The 14,560-nt window shown below is 34.3% G+C and overlaps 2 protein-coding genes and 1 pseudogene across 2 annotated transcripts; 2 read left to right on the top strand and 1 right to left on the bottom strand.

The window, feature by feature from the left end:
- Positions 1-1,692: 1,692 nt before the first annotated feature.
- On the bottom strand, positions 1,693-2,134 carry LOC120113702 (DNA polymerase delta subunit 4-like). The gene is made up of 2 exons (XM_039134765.1): positions 1,972-2,134; positions 1,693-1,868 (listed from the first exon to the last, which is right to left on the bottom strand). Exons 1-2 carry the CDS (start codon positions 2,132-2,134, stop codon positions 1,693-1,695), a joined length of 339 nt encoding a protein of 112 aa, XP_038990696.1.
- A 4,501-nt stretch (positions 2,135-6,635) lies between these two features.
- Positions 6,636-9,632, top strand: LOC120113893. Its single transcript, XM_039134949.1, has 2 exons — positions 6,636-6,821; positions 9,197-9,632. Exons 1-2 carry the CDS (start codon positions 6,673-6,675, stop codon positions 9,318-9,320), a joined length of 273 nt encoding a protein of 90 aa, XP_038990880.1. The 5' UTR covers positions 6,636-6,672; the 3' UTR covers positions 9,321-9,632.
- A 1,445-nt stretch (positions 9,633-11,077) lies between these two features.
- On the top strand, positions 11,078-14,150 carry LOC120113892 (annotated as a pseudogene).
- The last annotated feature ends 410 nt before the right edge of the window (positions 14,151-14,560 follow it).

Below are 14,560 nucleotides of genomic sequence, written 5' to 3' on the forward strand. Positions count from 1 at the left end.
CAAATTCTCTTTCACCTAAAACATCTTCTTTCTTCAACTTTCCTCGGCTTTTCTTCTTCTTCTTTTCAAGAGTTATTTTTCCTCTTCAGTGTTCTTCCTCTTCACTTATTAGGACTTTCTTTTTGTTGGAAGCAAGACGGTTAAGATACGAGCTCCCGGATGCAATTTAAAGCCTCTTTTGGACAAGAAAACATCCTATTTTGTCTGGTTAAGGAAGGCCAGGCTGTTAAACTCTTCACCCTCCCCAGAGATTTTCTTCTATGGTAACTTGGTTGTTAAACCTCAAAGTTCCATGTCAAACTTTGGAGAAGAAGTAACAAGTGATGAAATATACTCTATGAACACCTTAAAACTGCTGTATGATTTGAGGACCGAACGGAAAATGCATAACCAACAAAATAGTAGATGCACCAACTCAATTCAGGAGTATTAACCACTCAATGGTCAACTTAGAATCAGACTATCAACCCTTTGTAGCAGCAAAACCACAATACGAATGAATAACACAAGCAGTAGTGAACTAAAGCAACCAAATATTAACTAAAACAGCAACTAAAAAAATTGACATCTGCAACAAGCTCCATTGAAAAACCATCAGCAAAACTAGTGATCAACCAAAGCATTAAAGAGAAACATCAGACTAGTTCGATCTCATCTAGTGGTTACATTCATCTGATAGCCGCCAGCAAATTCAAGTTTGATTGAACCACAACCAAGAGGAGACAGTCCACACCAAACGAAATTGAAACCGGGGAAATACAATATCAACACAGGGACACATAGAGGGAAAAGCTAAGCAGCAAACTTCAGAGTTACTCATTCAGACATTTCTTCGACCAATTTCTAGGCATTCAGAATGATACGCATCTGTAAAATATCCAAGAAGCTGCCATAGAACCATGCCATAACAGAGCACCAGCGTTCAAGAGTAACAGGACAAACGATCTCAAATTGAAAGGTAAATGACAATATAATTATGAAGTTATCTCTCAAACTTAAGCAAGCCGGATTGAACCAAAACCACATGGAAAAACAACAACATAAATGCCCAACACAAACCAGATTACAGCTCCAAGAACCACACTCCAAAAATCAAAAAGAAGAATCAAAGTGCAAGAATGACCATAAAGGTATAGATCTCACCGGAGAAACAAATCGACGATTCCAGATTGCAGAAATGCAACATCAGCCAGAAAAAAAAACAAAGGAACGACGATGAATTAGCAACAAATAGCACGGCGGTGGTAAAATCGGCTCCAAAAGTCAGCAGCGAAAGAAAAACAACATTAGGATCGTTGGCGAATGATACTATGTGAGAATGCAGCCATGAAGGCTGAAAGTGATGAAAGACTGAGTTGAGTTAGCAAATGAGTAAGGAGACGGTAAGAGAGATATGATAGAATAAGTTTTTTTTTTATTGAACAGTGGAAAATACTCAGCTTACAACCTAATACAAAAGGATGACTTATATAGCCCAAATAACCAACAAACAATAACAAACTAATAATAACAAACTAATAACAAGTTAATAACAAACCATAACAAACTAATAACAAACTAGTAACACTCTAACACTCCAACCAGTTAACTTTCCAGCTCCTTGATGAAAACCCAGAAAACATCCAAGAAGAAGCACAGCCAGAGGCTGTACATTGATTCCAACTTGAGCATAATACACTACTACTAAACTAACTAAACACTCTCATCAAGTAAACACTCTAGCTTCACATTCCCACCTTTCAAAAGATATTGAATTTCTTTAGGAGGGTCCAGCCCCAACCTTTGAGCTCTTTCCCAACGAGCCACCCGCGTTATCCCAAGGCACGGTCCATATGCCATGTTCATATCAAATTGCCTTAAGGCTCGTTCTTCATCAGAAAAATCATTTGTTCCCCATTGAAAAAATAATGATATTCAGTTTTAATGAATAACCATTCTGATAAGAACAAAAGCAATAATGTGGGAAATTACCTTTGACATCGAGGGCGGGAGTTTGGGTGATATCGGAACCAAAAGATGGGGTTTTGGTTGACTTGGAAGATTTTGATTTGGTGATGCCTCCTGCAGTGGTAGTGATGTGGTTCTTCTTCTTCTGCCTGTAAAAGCCCCTCATGTTGTTGGATATTCTTGCCATTCTTGAATCTCCACTTCAAATTCAAATTTTGAATTCTTTGATTCGTGGACTCTGCATTCAAGGGATTCTTCTGTATTTATGGTGCAAATTTCTGTATTGCGACCTTTGGGTCTAATGCCATAGCTAGGCCTAGGAACAGGGCCTAACAAAAATAATAATAATAATAATTGGTGACTAAAATGAAATCAAATTGATACTTAAATAACTAAATATATAGTTTACCCTATAATTATTTAATTATATTATTTATAAGGCTTAACGTAAAAATAAATGTATAAATTTTTTATTTTTGATGTCTAAAGATTTTTTATTAAAAATATGTGTTTAACGTTTTCAATGCTATATTTTTAATTGCATAGGCTTGATCGTTGCTAAAAATAATATTATCTAACACGTGTCGGATTTATAAAATTTTATTTTAAAATAAAAATGTATAATTTATTTTTTAAAAACTCAAATTTCTTTATAACTCAAAAAAACCCAAAAACTTTAAAATCCCCTTATTATTGTCACCAGCCAACTCCGACCATTATCACCGTCATTAAACGATAACCCGCCTTTCAATAAACCTTCACGGTCGGTCATCCTTTTTAACATTATTCTAATCCCCTAAATCTTCAAATTTAAATCCCTAAATCTAATTTCAATTCCTCTCATGCCGTCAATTCCCTTATATCTCATTAGTCATTTTATTTTTTTGCATTATATATGCATCTACAATTTTTCCTCAAACTTTCGTCGCTCCAACACTGCTCGAAAGCATTATTATTTTTTGTTATTGATTTTGCAATTGCAATTGCAATTGCAATTGTAGTTGCAGTTACATTCAGATGAGCATGCCACATGGCATTAGCATCATGAAGAGCTGGTCGATGCTGGAGGAGGCTTACTGTTTTCGGATTTGGGATTTTTCTATAATCTTTGGAAATTTTGGCTTTTTTGAAAAAAAATAAATATACTTTAACTTTTAAAAATAAAAATCTCATAAAAATATAAATATGATACACATCATTTAACGATTTTTTTTATGATCATTACGATATAAACATTTAAAAGTATAAAAAAAATATTAAACTATTAAAAGTGTAATACTAAAAACGCTATACATTTTGTTTTTAACAAAATAAAATTAAATATAAAAAATTAATTTTAAATATATTTTAAATACTTATTTTTGAATTCAACCTATTAAAATTATTTTGTACTTCATACAACCTAAATATAAATATCATATTCAAACCCTAGTTGCTACTCTTATAAAGGGGGAAAAAACCCACCAGCTTCCTGTATCCTATTGTATTAACGCCTCCAAGTCAAGTAAACCCTAAAAGAAACCAACCCTCTTTCTTATTCACTTCACTTTACTTTCCTCGCAGCCTTAGACATTGGTGAAAACACTCTCCCCAAACTAAGATGTCTAGCTTCTGCTATCTATTACAAGTTTAAGGATACGTTATTTACGACAAGAGTCTTGCCTTTATATGCTGAAGAAATATCTGGGTCTTGTTAATCAGTTGCTGATTTGGCTACAATTGTTGACCGATTATCTGTTTTGACGCAGAAGATGTCTTTGATGAATTTGAAAGCAGATTCTGAAATAAAGGAGCATTGGAGACAAGATATACAATTCGTTTTCGGGTTCAGATCTACCTATAATGCTACGAAGATATTGGGTAAGATTTTTGCTTTGAAAATCAAATTTCAGAATCGTCGGTGTGGTTGGAACGGAATGAGAGGTGTGGGAAAAAAATTATTTATTAAAATTTTATAGGATAATATTAGTTTTTTAAATTAAAATACATGAGTCTGTGTTTCCGATGACATAGATTTTAAAAATTTAGATAAAAATATCATAATTATTATACGATGTCTGGAACGAAGATAATAATTAATATTAGTTAGAATATGTGATGTTTTGAAAAATAAAATATAAAAATATAAAAAAATGAGAAATGTAAGGATTAAAAATCTTAATAGATATCTAGTATAAAGTATAATAGAAAATGAGAATAATTGATGATGTATGGATTGAACAATAGTATGTGAGTGAATTTGTTGTTTGTTTGGGGTTTAGAGTTTTAAAATTTTTATATAGGTGAATTAGTAAGACTACATTTGGTATTGGGTTGATGAAGTTTTAGTATCCGGCGAGCAAGTGTTTACAATTGTTTTTATTTTGATTTGAGATGTAAATTGTACTTCACATGGATGTAATGTCTTAAAAATATTGTTGCAGAATGCAGTGCATTCTAGCCTGTATAAAAGACATTAGCTTGAGTAAGTATAGCAAAATATGTATACATGATCTTTGTACGTGTTTCTGTATCTATAAATCGTGCTCTCAGCTCCCTTTATTTATCTTTTAAAATATCATTAATACACACAATTTCCTTATGGTCTATGACATTTGAATAATCAAATCGAACATTGAGAAGCATAAAGTTTGATATCTAATGAGAAGAAATTGTTTTGAGTATTAGAATGATAAAAGTATGGTAAGATGGAATGGTTGTTATTGGGACAATCCTGGATCATGGATTGTTATGTTTCGAGTGAACGATGCGGATTCGAAACCGGTGCAGATCGGACTAAGATTGTTCGTCTTTCTTATGTATGGCTGTGGTAATGTAATTTTCTCTTCAGAAATCACCAGCCTCAAGATCCCATGATTAAGGTAAGAGGAGTTAATGTGTTGCAATGGCTTAAGAGGTGAAATAGATGTTAGGTTGATTATCACAACTGGATACCATAATATTAATTCACCTACCAAAAGAAAATTTATGTCACGCATCCTTTTCTTTATATCAATTATGATCTTATATAGGCCTGTAAATGAACTGAACGTTCAACGAACCGTTCGTGAACCGTACGGCGGGAAGTTCGTTTATGTGCGTTTATTTATTAAATGAACGAACATGAACAATATTTTTTGTTCGTTTAATTAAATGAACGAACATGAACATAGGTCTCGTTCGTTCATTTACGTTCGTGAACGTTCGATTATGTTCGTTCGGTTATGTTTGTTTATGTTCGTTCGATTATGTTCGTTTATGTTCATTCATTTATGTTTAACTCAATCTTCTTAAATCAATTTTGGTGACCAATTTGTAAGTATCTTAAAAATATTAATTAATCTGATATTCTGATGACCAACTCCATAATTAACCCAATTTTATTTGGAGATTAAATCCAATATGTTAACCTGTGAGGCACATCGCACCTATATTCATTTCCCCCTTTTTCCCCAAACCCTAGTGTTCACTAGAGAGTGGAGACGATCGCTGAAAGCTTCAAAACAAGTTATATTATAGTGCAATATGAAGTTTTACAAGTATGTTTTCATCTCTTTCTCTGTTTTATTTGGCTTAATAGTTGATATGTAAAGTTATTGCAGGTATCTTCACATTTAAAACTCAAGAAAACATCATACTTCTTTCTATAAATAGATGGGAAGATAAAGGTAACAATCGGAAGTATATGAATATCAATAAAGAGAAAAATATATAGAATTTGCCAGAAAACAAAACAAAGGTTTCTATGCAATTTCTGAAAAGAGTGTAATAGCGAAAAATGATTGTTCATATGTAATCATGGACCACTAAGATAAATGTTATAGCGTTAAATTAAAGTTGTGTGAATCATTTAATATCTTTAAAAGATCGATCAAAATATTTAATATCTTCAAACATTTCATCACTGCTAATAAACTCTTACGCTATTTATCACTGTAGATTTGGTTATTTGTATTGTCGACTATTTTTCATGAAAGAACAATGGAAGGTAGGGTCTCCAACGTTTATGTTCGTTTATGTTCGTGTTCATTTATGTTCGTGTTCGTTTATGTTCGTGTTCGTTTATGTTCGTTTATTTATTAAATGAACGAACATGAACATATTATATTCCTTAATAAACGAACATGAACAAAAAAAATTTTTGTTCGTTTATGTTCGTGTCCGTTTATGTTCGTCTATTTATTAAATGAACGAACATGAACATACCTCCGTTCGTGTGCGTTCGGTTCGTTTACAGGCCTAATCTTATAGCTTCTATAAAAATCATTCACTTCATTTTTAATATTATTTTATTAAAAAATTAAAAAAATGATGAAATAGATAATTTTTGTCAATTGAGACCGTATGAACTTGTGCAAATAATTATTGTACTTTTCCTTCATATTTATATTAATTCAAACCTTTAATTATATTTGTGATTACAAGTTAATAGATAAAAATAATAAAATAAAATAAAACAAATGGGTAAATTACATATTTAGTCACCTAACTATTTGTGTGGCTTTGTTTTGGTCACTTAACTATTTTTTTTTTAAAATCATATTTAAATTTAAGTTTTAATTTCATCTTAGTCACTTATTAACAATGATGCAATATGTCATTTTTTTTCAATGATGTAGAATTAAGGATTAAAGCTTAATTTGGTTAATATTCAAACTATTAAGGATTTAAATTTGAATAAAACAAAAATGTTTTGAGGGAGTCACCTTAATATATTAGGCTCCTTCCCCGACTGGCAGAGAAACCATGGACGGGAAGAAGAAAGAAATGGAGAAAGAAACAGAAAATACATGTAAGAGATGCAAGAAGAGCTACACCACATCTTCCAACACTTCCTCTTCGTGCCGTTTCCATCCTTCTTTCTTTGTTTGTCGTCGTCATGACGACCAAAAGAGGTATCCTCCCACTCCTTTCTCTCCTTCTATGTCCCTTTTTTCGTGTTTATAATTGTATTTACAAATGGAGAGTAATCCTGGATACCCTTTTGTCTGATTTGATTGATTTTCACGTTTTTTTTTAAATTTAATTTAATTTAATTATGATCGGCTTGTGCACTAGAAATGGGTAATGCGCATTTTCTCTTTTTAATGTGTTTTTATACCCTTTTGATTCTTTTTGAATTATAGTTTTTCTGAATACGAATTACCTTATTTTTATTGTTTAATTTTCTTTTAGTTTTAACTTCCTTACTTAAATTTTCATTTGAAATTAGGCTATAATGTGTAATTGAATTCGATTTCAAGATTTCCCCATCTTTGTATTGGTCCTAGAAATTGAGAAATCTACAAATTCGATGATGATGATTTAACTAAGCTTAGTTTAATTAGGAACCTTTAGGTTTGATTCCTTGGCAATCGAGAACCACTTGGATTTACTTTTTTTTCTAAAAACAAACTGAAGAAAATGGTTAGCGGTGTGCCCGTCGGATTTCTGCTTATTATGTCTGATGCAAGAGTGAGGTTCATATAGGTATTCAGTTGAGTACAGATAAGGTTTAGTGAATAAAGTTGATGTAAATTAACAACCCCTGTAAACTTAATATAGTGATATAGAAACTGAATTCGGGAACTAAATCATTTAAACAAGCAGGTGGATGTGCCTCAGTGAAGATATCGACAAATTACTGAGCAACAATTATATATCTTAGCTGTATGGTAAAGCAAGTATTCTGAAGTTAATTGCTCTTAACTAGCTGTTTCATGAATTTTCTTTGCCATTTACGAGGAAGTTTGTTAAAGTAACTTACCTTTTGCCACTGAGTTTAACTGTGCAGTCTAAGTCATGGATGGACTGATTCAGTATTTTTGAAAGGAAAAATTTGCTTTGCTCGGTGATTACTACTATCCAAACCCAATCATTTAAAACTCTCATTGAAGTTATCACCTCATTCGCCTAGATGAGCAAGAGCACCATAGTTGCAAAAATTGATGAACCACTTAGCAAACTACCGCAAGAAGGTGCCATCTAGAATGCTTGTGAAGCTTTCAAATGGTTATATACATATACCAGGATCAAATTAACTCACTCTTTAACCGTGTCTTGAGTTTTTTTTTCTGTTGAATAAATGAGTCTCATTCCGCTTCATCTGACATTCGACTAGTATTACCTAGAATGTGGATCAGTCTGATACTAGGGACAGAAACTGGAAAATGCAAATCGCTACTTATGTAGAATATAATTTGAAAAGGGTAGTTTTCTTCGGTTCACATGGTAGGAATGAAAAACCGTTAATTAAAGCGTAAAACATTTTTTTCACAAAAAAAGGAAAAAGAACTTAAAGACCCAAAAGAGAATTGTACATCTGAACTCTTAATCTTTGTCCATTCTTAACTTTCATTTGTAATTTGAATGGAAACTTATTACTTCAAGGCAAAGTCCACTGCCCATCCACTAGTAACATTCTAGAAGCATATTACCATAACCTAGGAACATAGGCTTCTTGAATTGGATCATATATGATCTGTGATTTGGATCGGGGGATTCAATTTCGAAGTTGTAAGATGAGTACCTGTATCTGGTAATAGTGCATTCGACTTTTATCATGTTGCCAAGAGTCCACCCTGACATTTTCAAACTTTGGATGTTAGATAGCTTTCTCAGGAATGGAACTAACCATTCCTGTTAGCCTGCTGCTTCTATTTGTAGTTCTGGTTTGAAGAGACCATATCTACAATCCTTTGTAATGCACTCTCTTTGATAGGAAGTTGCATCACTCAATTCTGTAATCTGAATGCAGAAATCATAAATGTAAGGTATTGCCACGTATTTGGATTCCGTTCGTGTTATAGAGGACTCTGCATACTCATATGCGTAAAATGTCATATTCTAGAACAGATTATTACTGCTTTAATACATGTCTACTTTTCAATTGAAGGAAAAGGAGTTTGCAATGTCATGGCCATTCTATAATGCTTTTGCTTTGAGTGCATCTGTCTGTCTGTGTGTGTGAGAGAGAGAGCTGTAGCATTTGCCATGGGAAAAAGGGTAATGTGCCCTTCTCATTGTGTTTATGAGTACACATTAGAGACTGTTTGCAATGAGATGCTACTGTGTATCAAGTGTGCCTGTGTATGTGCTTCTCTTTGTTATGGTAATGATGTGTTATGAAGTTCATGTAGAAAATCGAATTACTCAACTTTGAAACTATACCCTTGTTTTTAGCCTAATGTTTTCTTACAAGTTCATTGAACACTTTTTACTCTTTCTCCAATTGTGTGACACAAGACAGATATTTGCTAGTTACTGTTTTACCTCTTTGGATTGATTGAAGGTACTATGAGATGAAACCTGATGATCCACCGTATGCTGCCAAGTTCTATGACTGCTGCGGGGCTGAGGACCCTGAGGCTTTTGGCTGCACCACCAGTTTCCATGTCTCATATGACGATGATTGACGTGCCATCTCCCTCATTCACCTGAATCTCATCCAAAGATTAGATATGTATATTTATACAAAACTGTGTTCTTAATCTAAGTGTTAACCATCCGAGAATAGGGTTGTCTAATTTATGTCATTTTCTATGTTCCAGAATATGGGGTTGTTATGGTTTGAGTTTCACTAAATTTAGCATGTGTGGTCCTGCGGCTTCCACCTTTTAACTGATTGTGGATGTCGCAGGGAAGAATGTGCCGCCTGATACTCTGTGTTCCTGTCGTGTTTTGGTTGTTCTTCCTGTGTTGTTCAATGGAGTTGGCCCTCTTCTTAATTTGCTAGCCTGCTTACAGCATCCGTCTCATTACATATATAAACCACCCAGCACTGGCAAGCTCAATCCTGAATCAAACATTTTGTTTTTTTTTTAATCTTTTTTTTCTTATGGTGAAAGAAGTCAAAATATTCTTGAAAATAGTCACCCAAAAACTTACCCTCACTCAGGATTAGTGTCATGGTTACATGTATCAACAGGGCTAGAGCTCGGAGTTCGTGTGTATTATAAGTTTAACCGAAGTAGTTTAATGTGAACCGAAGTAGATAATATTTTACTGGTGATCAAAATAGAAAAAAAAGTGTAATGTTAGTTCTCAATTATACAAAAAAATAGTATGGTAACTAAAATAGGAGAGATAATAACATGACGATCAATGTTATCATTTACCTTTTTTTAGTATGGATAGGTGTATTTCGGTCTAAATAACTATTTTCCTGAGAGAGATAAAATGCTACTTATTAATACACATCGATTTAAATAAAATTAGAATTTTGAAAATAAGTATTGGCTTATATTAACAATTTGTTTAGATATAAATGGAAGATTGAAAAATTTTCTTTGTACAACCCAAAAAAGAACCTACTCGGAAATTGAAAGTACAGAATTAAAAGCACATTTGGGTATAATAAATTTTAGCAACTTAACTAAAAAAATATGGAAACCAAAGTTTGAATATTTGGGTAATTAAAGCAAATGACAGATCAATGGACTCAACCCATTGAAAATATGGCACACAAACATGACCAACATCCTTAAATAGTTAAATTTAACAAATATATATCATTTTTAGCTTAAACCCACAGAATTAATTTCACAATAAATTCCCCACACCCAAAAAGATTATAAGCGAGGGAGATTGGAACCGATCAATAATTCCAATTGCACAATCGCAGAATATCAGATTTTGTGTCGCAAATTCTTTTTGGTAAAGTTCCACCTGATCTAATTTAATGATTTTCAATTAAATTTTATCATTTTAGGGTTTTGGAAAAATGGAGGTAAAAGGCGAAAGAAAGTAGAGGGTGGGCACATTGTACTTGTATGCTTAGTTTTCATTTTATATGACTATGACCTAACGTGAAAAAAGTGCAAAAGCAGGCTAGGTTTGGCCTTTATATATCTGGGGAAAAAAAGGGGTTACTTCTTGGATAGTCAAACAAATAGATATATCTCTATTTTAACTACATTGCATTTGTATTTATATAAAAGCTTATGCGAATAAACCCCTAATATATGAGTGTGTATGCAGATTACTCTGGTGACTAATATGACATATAGTATTCGGATCGGATTATTTTATCGAGAATAAACTTTTATATCTAATTTCTGGTTTTGTGCCGTGTTCTTTTATCTTACAGTAGTTGTGGTTTGCTACTCTGCTAAGCTCTTCATTTCTACTTCTTTCTTTATAGTTGATTTGATGTTACATCAATAGCTGACAAAAGGTGCATTATATTCTTCAAAAATGGCAGATTTTAGCTAACGCCAGCTTTAATCCAAGTTTTTCTCTTGGTTTGTCTTTCCTTGTTAAAAGAACCTCATGGCGACTAAATCCAAGTATGTTACACTTATTTCTTCATATACATTTATATTTTTCGATAATTTCCAGCTTTATTCTCACTCACTTTTTGTTTTAGATTACATCCGGCTTGTTTTTGTGTTCTCTTTTCCTTGGATTATTATCTTAAAGTTCAATTTTTTAACTAATTTTGTTCATTGATTATCTTTATCAAATATGTTTTACTTAATTTTACTTTAGTTATTTTGCTTTTGGGCTGGATTTTGTCTTATATTTCTCTCGTTTCTTCAAGTTTGTTATTTGGAATGCATATCTGTTGCATGTGTTAATGTAACAGAGTAACCTGATCATGCCAAATATTATGAGAAAAAAGTTGTATATTTTTATATTACATCCATCTTTAATTTGGTTTCCACTTTCATTTTGTTGGTATACCTTGCATTGTGTGCTTTTAAATCATGCGAATTTGACATTTTGAACATGTAAACAGATCTGCTTTATCTGCAACTCATACCAAGGTCTCCCCAGCAACACCAGGAGTCGCTAGTAAACTAAGCAGGGTTCTGGTTAAACCAGAACCTGGTTCATCACCCTCTTCCTTGCGAGGTACACACCATTCGGTTGATCGATCCCCGCGACCATCCCTTAACTTGAAGCCGACAGCTGATCATTCTCGGGGGTCGTCCCTTAACTCGAAGCTGTCAATTGATAGGAGGTCGACTAGGGTTGAACCAGAACCTGGTTCACCCTCTCCATTGCAAGGTACACGCAATTCAGTTGATCGGTCTCCGCGAACATCCCTTAACTCGAAGCCAACAGGTGGTCGGGGATCGCCGAGGGTTGCTACGCCATCCGAAGTAAGTGTACTACTTTTTTCAATGATGTCAAATATCACTGTATTTCGTCTTATGCATGTTTTTTGGTTTTGATTTTCAGAAATCACAAACACGAGCGAGTAAGGGATTGGAACTGCAGGCTCAATTTAACTCGGTTCAGGAGGATCTAAAGAAAGCAAAGGAACATATATCATTGATTGAGAAAGAAAAGGCAGAAGCAATTGATGAACTGAAAGAAGCACAAAAAGCAGCTGAAGAAGCAAATGAGAAGCTTAGAGAGGCTCTAGTTGCGCAAATGCGAGCTGAAGAGAGCTTGGAGATCGAGAAATTCCGGACTGTCGAGTTGGAACAGGCCGGAATCGAAGCTGCACAGAAGAAAGATGAAGAATGGCGCAACGAAATCAAATCCATAAGGAACCAGCATGCTTCAGATGCGGCTACCCTTTGCTCTACCATCCAGGAGCTTGAAAGGATGAAGCAAGAGCTAGCCGTGGCTTATGATGCGAAGAACCAGGCTCTGAACCGTGCTGATGATGCAGCCAAGATCGCTGAAATCCATGCCGAGGAGGTCGACATTCTTTCAGCAGAATTGGTTCGGTTGAATTCCTTGATCAACTCGGAGCACGAAAAAGAGGTTAAAGAAAACAAGGAAATGGTGATCAAGTGTAAGGAAGAGATAGATTCATTGAAACAACAACTTGAGACAGCAAAGACCAACGAGATGGAAAAGGAGGCTTTCATCGAACAACTTAATGTCGATCTCGAAGCCGCAAGAATAGCCGAATCTTACGCACTCAATGTAGTACAAGAATGGAAGAAAAGGTTCCAAGAACTAAAAATGCAGATCGCAGAAGCAAAGAAGTTACAGATATCTGCATCGGATTCTCTTGACTTGGTCATGAAGCAATTAGCGAGCAACAACAATTCATTGCTTGACGCAAAATCTGAAATAACTGCTCTTAAAGTGAAGGTGGGACTATTGGAGGTTACAATCAATAAACAAATTGGGCACCTTGTGAAATCACAACAATGTATGAATACGGCTAAGGAAGAAACTAAAGAAGTGACGAAATTGGTTGAGTCTCTGAAGTCCGAGTTAGAAACGGCCATTGAAGAAAAGATCCGAGCTTTAAATAACGAAAAAATAGCAGCTTCTAGTGTTCAAACTCTTCTAGATGAGAAAACCAAACTCGTCGATCAGTTGGAATGTTCGAGGGATGAGATCGAGAAGAGCAAGAAAGCAATGGAAAGCTTAGCTTCAGTATTGAATCAAGTTTCTGCAGAATCAAAGGAGGCCATGGAGAAGCTTTTATCAAGTGAAAAAGAGAATGAAGATAACGAGACCAAGTTAGAGGATCTAAGATCGGCCCTGAAAGCAACGAACGAGAGGTACGAAACGATGCTCAGTGATGCGAGAAAACAGATTGATCTTCTTACAAGTGCCATTGAACAGTCCAAGAAAGAATACCAGATCAATTGGGAACCAAAAGAGCTGAAACAATCTGATGATGAAGCTGATCAGTTGAAGGAGAGCCTAAAGGAAGTTGAAGCTGAGGCGATTTACCTGCAGGAAGCTTTAATGGAGGTCAAGACTGAGAACACAGTACTGAGGACGAGTTTGTTGGATAAAGAAACCGAACTGCAGAGCGTTGTTAAAGAGAATGAGGAGCTCCAAGCTAGGGAAGCTGCTTCTCTTAAGAAAGCTGATGAGTTGTCTAAGCTGTTAGAAGAAGCTACAATAAAAAAGCAAAGAGAGGAAAATGATGAGCCAACTAATTGTGAAAATGACTATGATCATGGAATGAAGAGAATGCGAAGTTAGAACTCCCATCGGAACAGCCTCCGGAGGCAGATGGTGCCGAAGTGGAGAATGAAATTGGACAACAAGTGAAAGAATTCGAGACAAAAGAAAACGACGATGATTCGGATAAGGTTGAATTCAACATGTGGGAGAGCTGCAAAATTGAAACTAAAGAATTTTCCCGAGAAAGAGAACCTGAGAAAAAATCCCTTGTGCAGGAAGTGGATGACTCAGCGTCAAATCAGAAGCAGCTAAAGAAGAAGGCCTTGCTGGCTAAATTCGTGAGCCTACTGAAGAAGAAGGGAAGTAACAACCAGAAGTAGATAATGAAATCAGCCAGGGCATGCATGTCTTAGTCCCCCCCACGTGGCATTGGCATGTAATGTGTTTATTACATTTCTTTTGCTTGTAATGTCCTCATTAGGCTTTTTTTAATAATTAAATTAAATTTGATTCTCCATAATGCGTAGTATAATAATTTAAAATTAAATAACAAATTTATAAGGTAATTTAATGCAAAATCGATCTTGACACATTACTCAAAGAATATTCATATTTTTCTATAAATAAAAATAATAATACACATAATTTATAAACAATAATGCATATGAAGGATTGTTGATTAATTCTTTCTCAAAAGTTTTAAAAGTATCTTCGATGACAAGCCTTCCTTTTTAGCTCTCCACTTAAACAAGTCTAATAACACTAAAACCTAAAACGAGGTTGTTTATGATGTCATGAAATAAATAACCCTAAATCAATAAAAGAA

The sequence above is a fragment of the Hibiscus syriacus genome, unplaced genomic scaffold (genome assembly GCF_006381635.1).
Source record: "Hibiscus syriacus cultivar Baekdansim isolate YM2019G1 unplaced genomic scaffold, ASM638163v2 tig00110213_pilon, whole genome shotgun sequence".
Taxonomy (NCBI): Eukaryota; Viridiplantae; Streptophyta; class Magnoliopsida; order Malvales; family Malvaceae; genus Hibiscus; species Hibiscus syriacus.

Excerpts from the sequence above, each read along its gene's own strand:
- LOC120113702 (XM_039134765.1), bottom strand. The coding sequence starts at position 2,134 with ATGGCAAGAATATCCAACAACATGAGGGGCTTTTACAGGCAGAAGAAG. Across the intron at positions 1,869-1,971 it reads TCCCGCCCTCGATGTCAAAG|AACGAGCCTTAAGGCAATTT; the intron begins GTAATTTCCCAC and ends TTTCTGATGAAG.
- LOC120113893 (XM_039134949.1), top strand. The coding sequence starts at position 6,673 with ATGGACGGGAAGAAGAAAGAAATGGAGAAAGAAACAGAAAATACATGT. Across the intron at positions 6,822-9,196 it reads CGTCATGACGACCAAAAGAG|GTACTATGAGATGAAACCTG; the intron begins GTATCCTCCCAC and ends GATTGATTGAAG.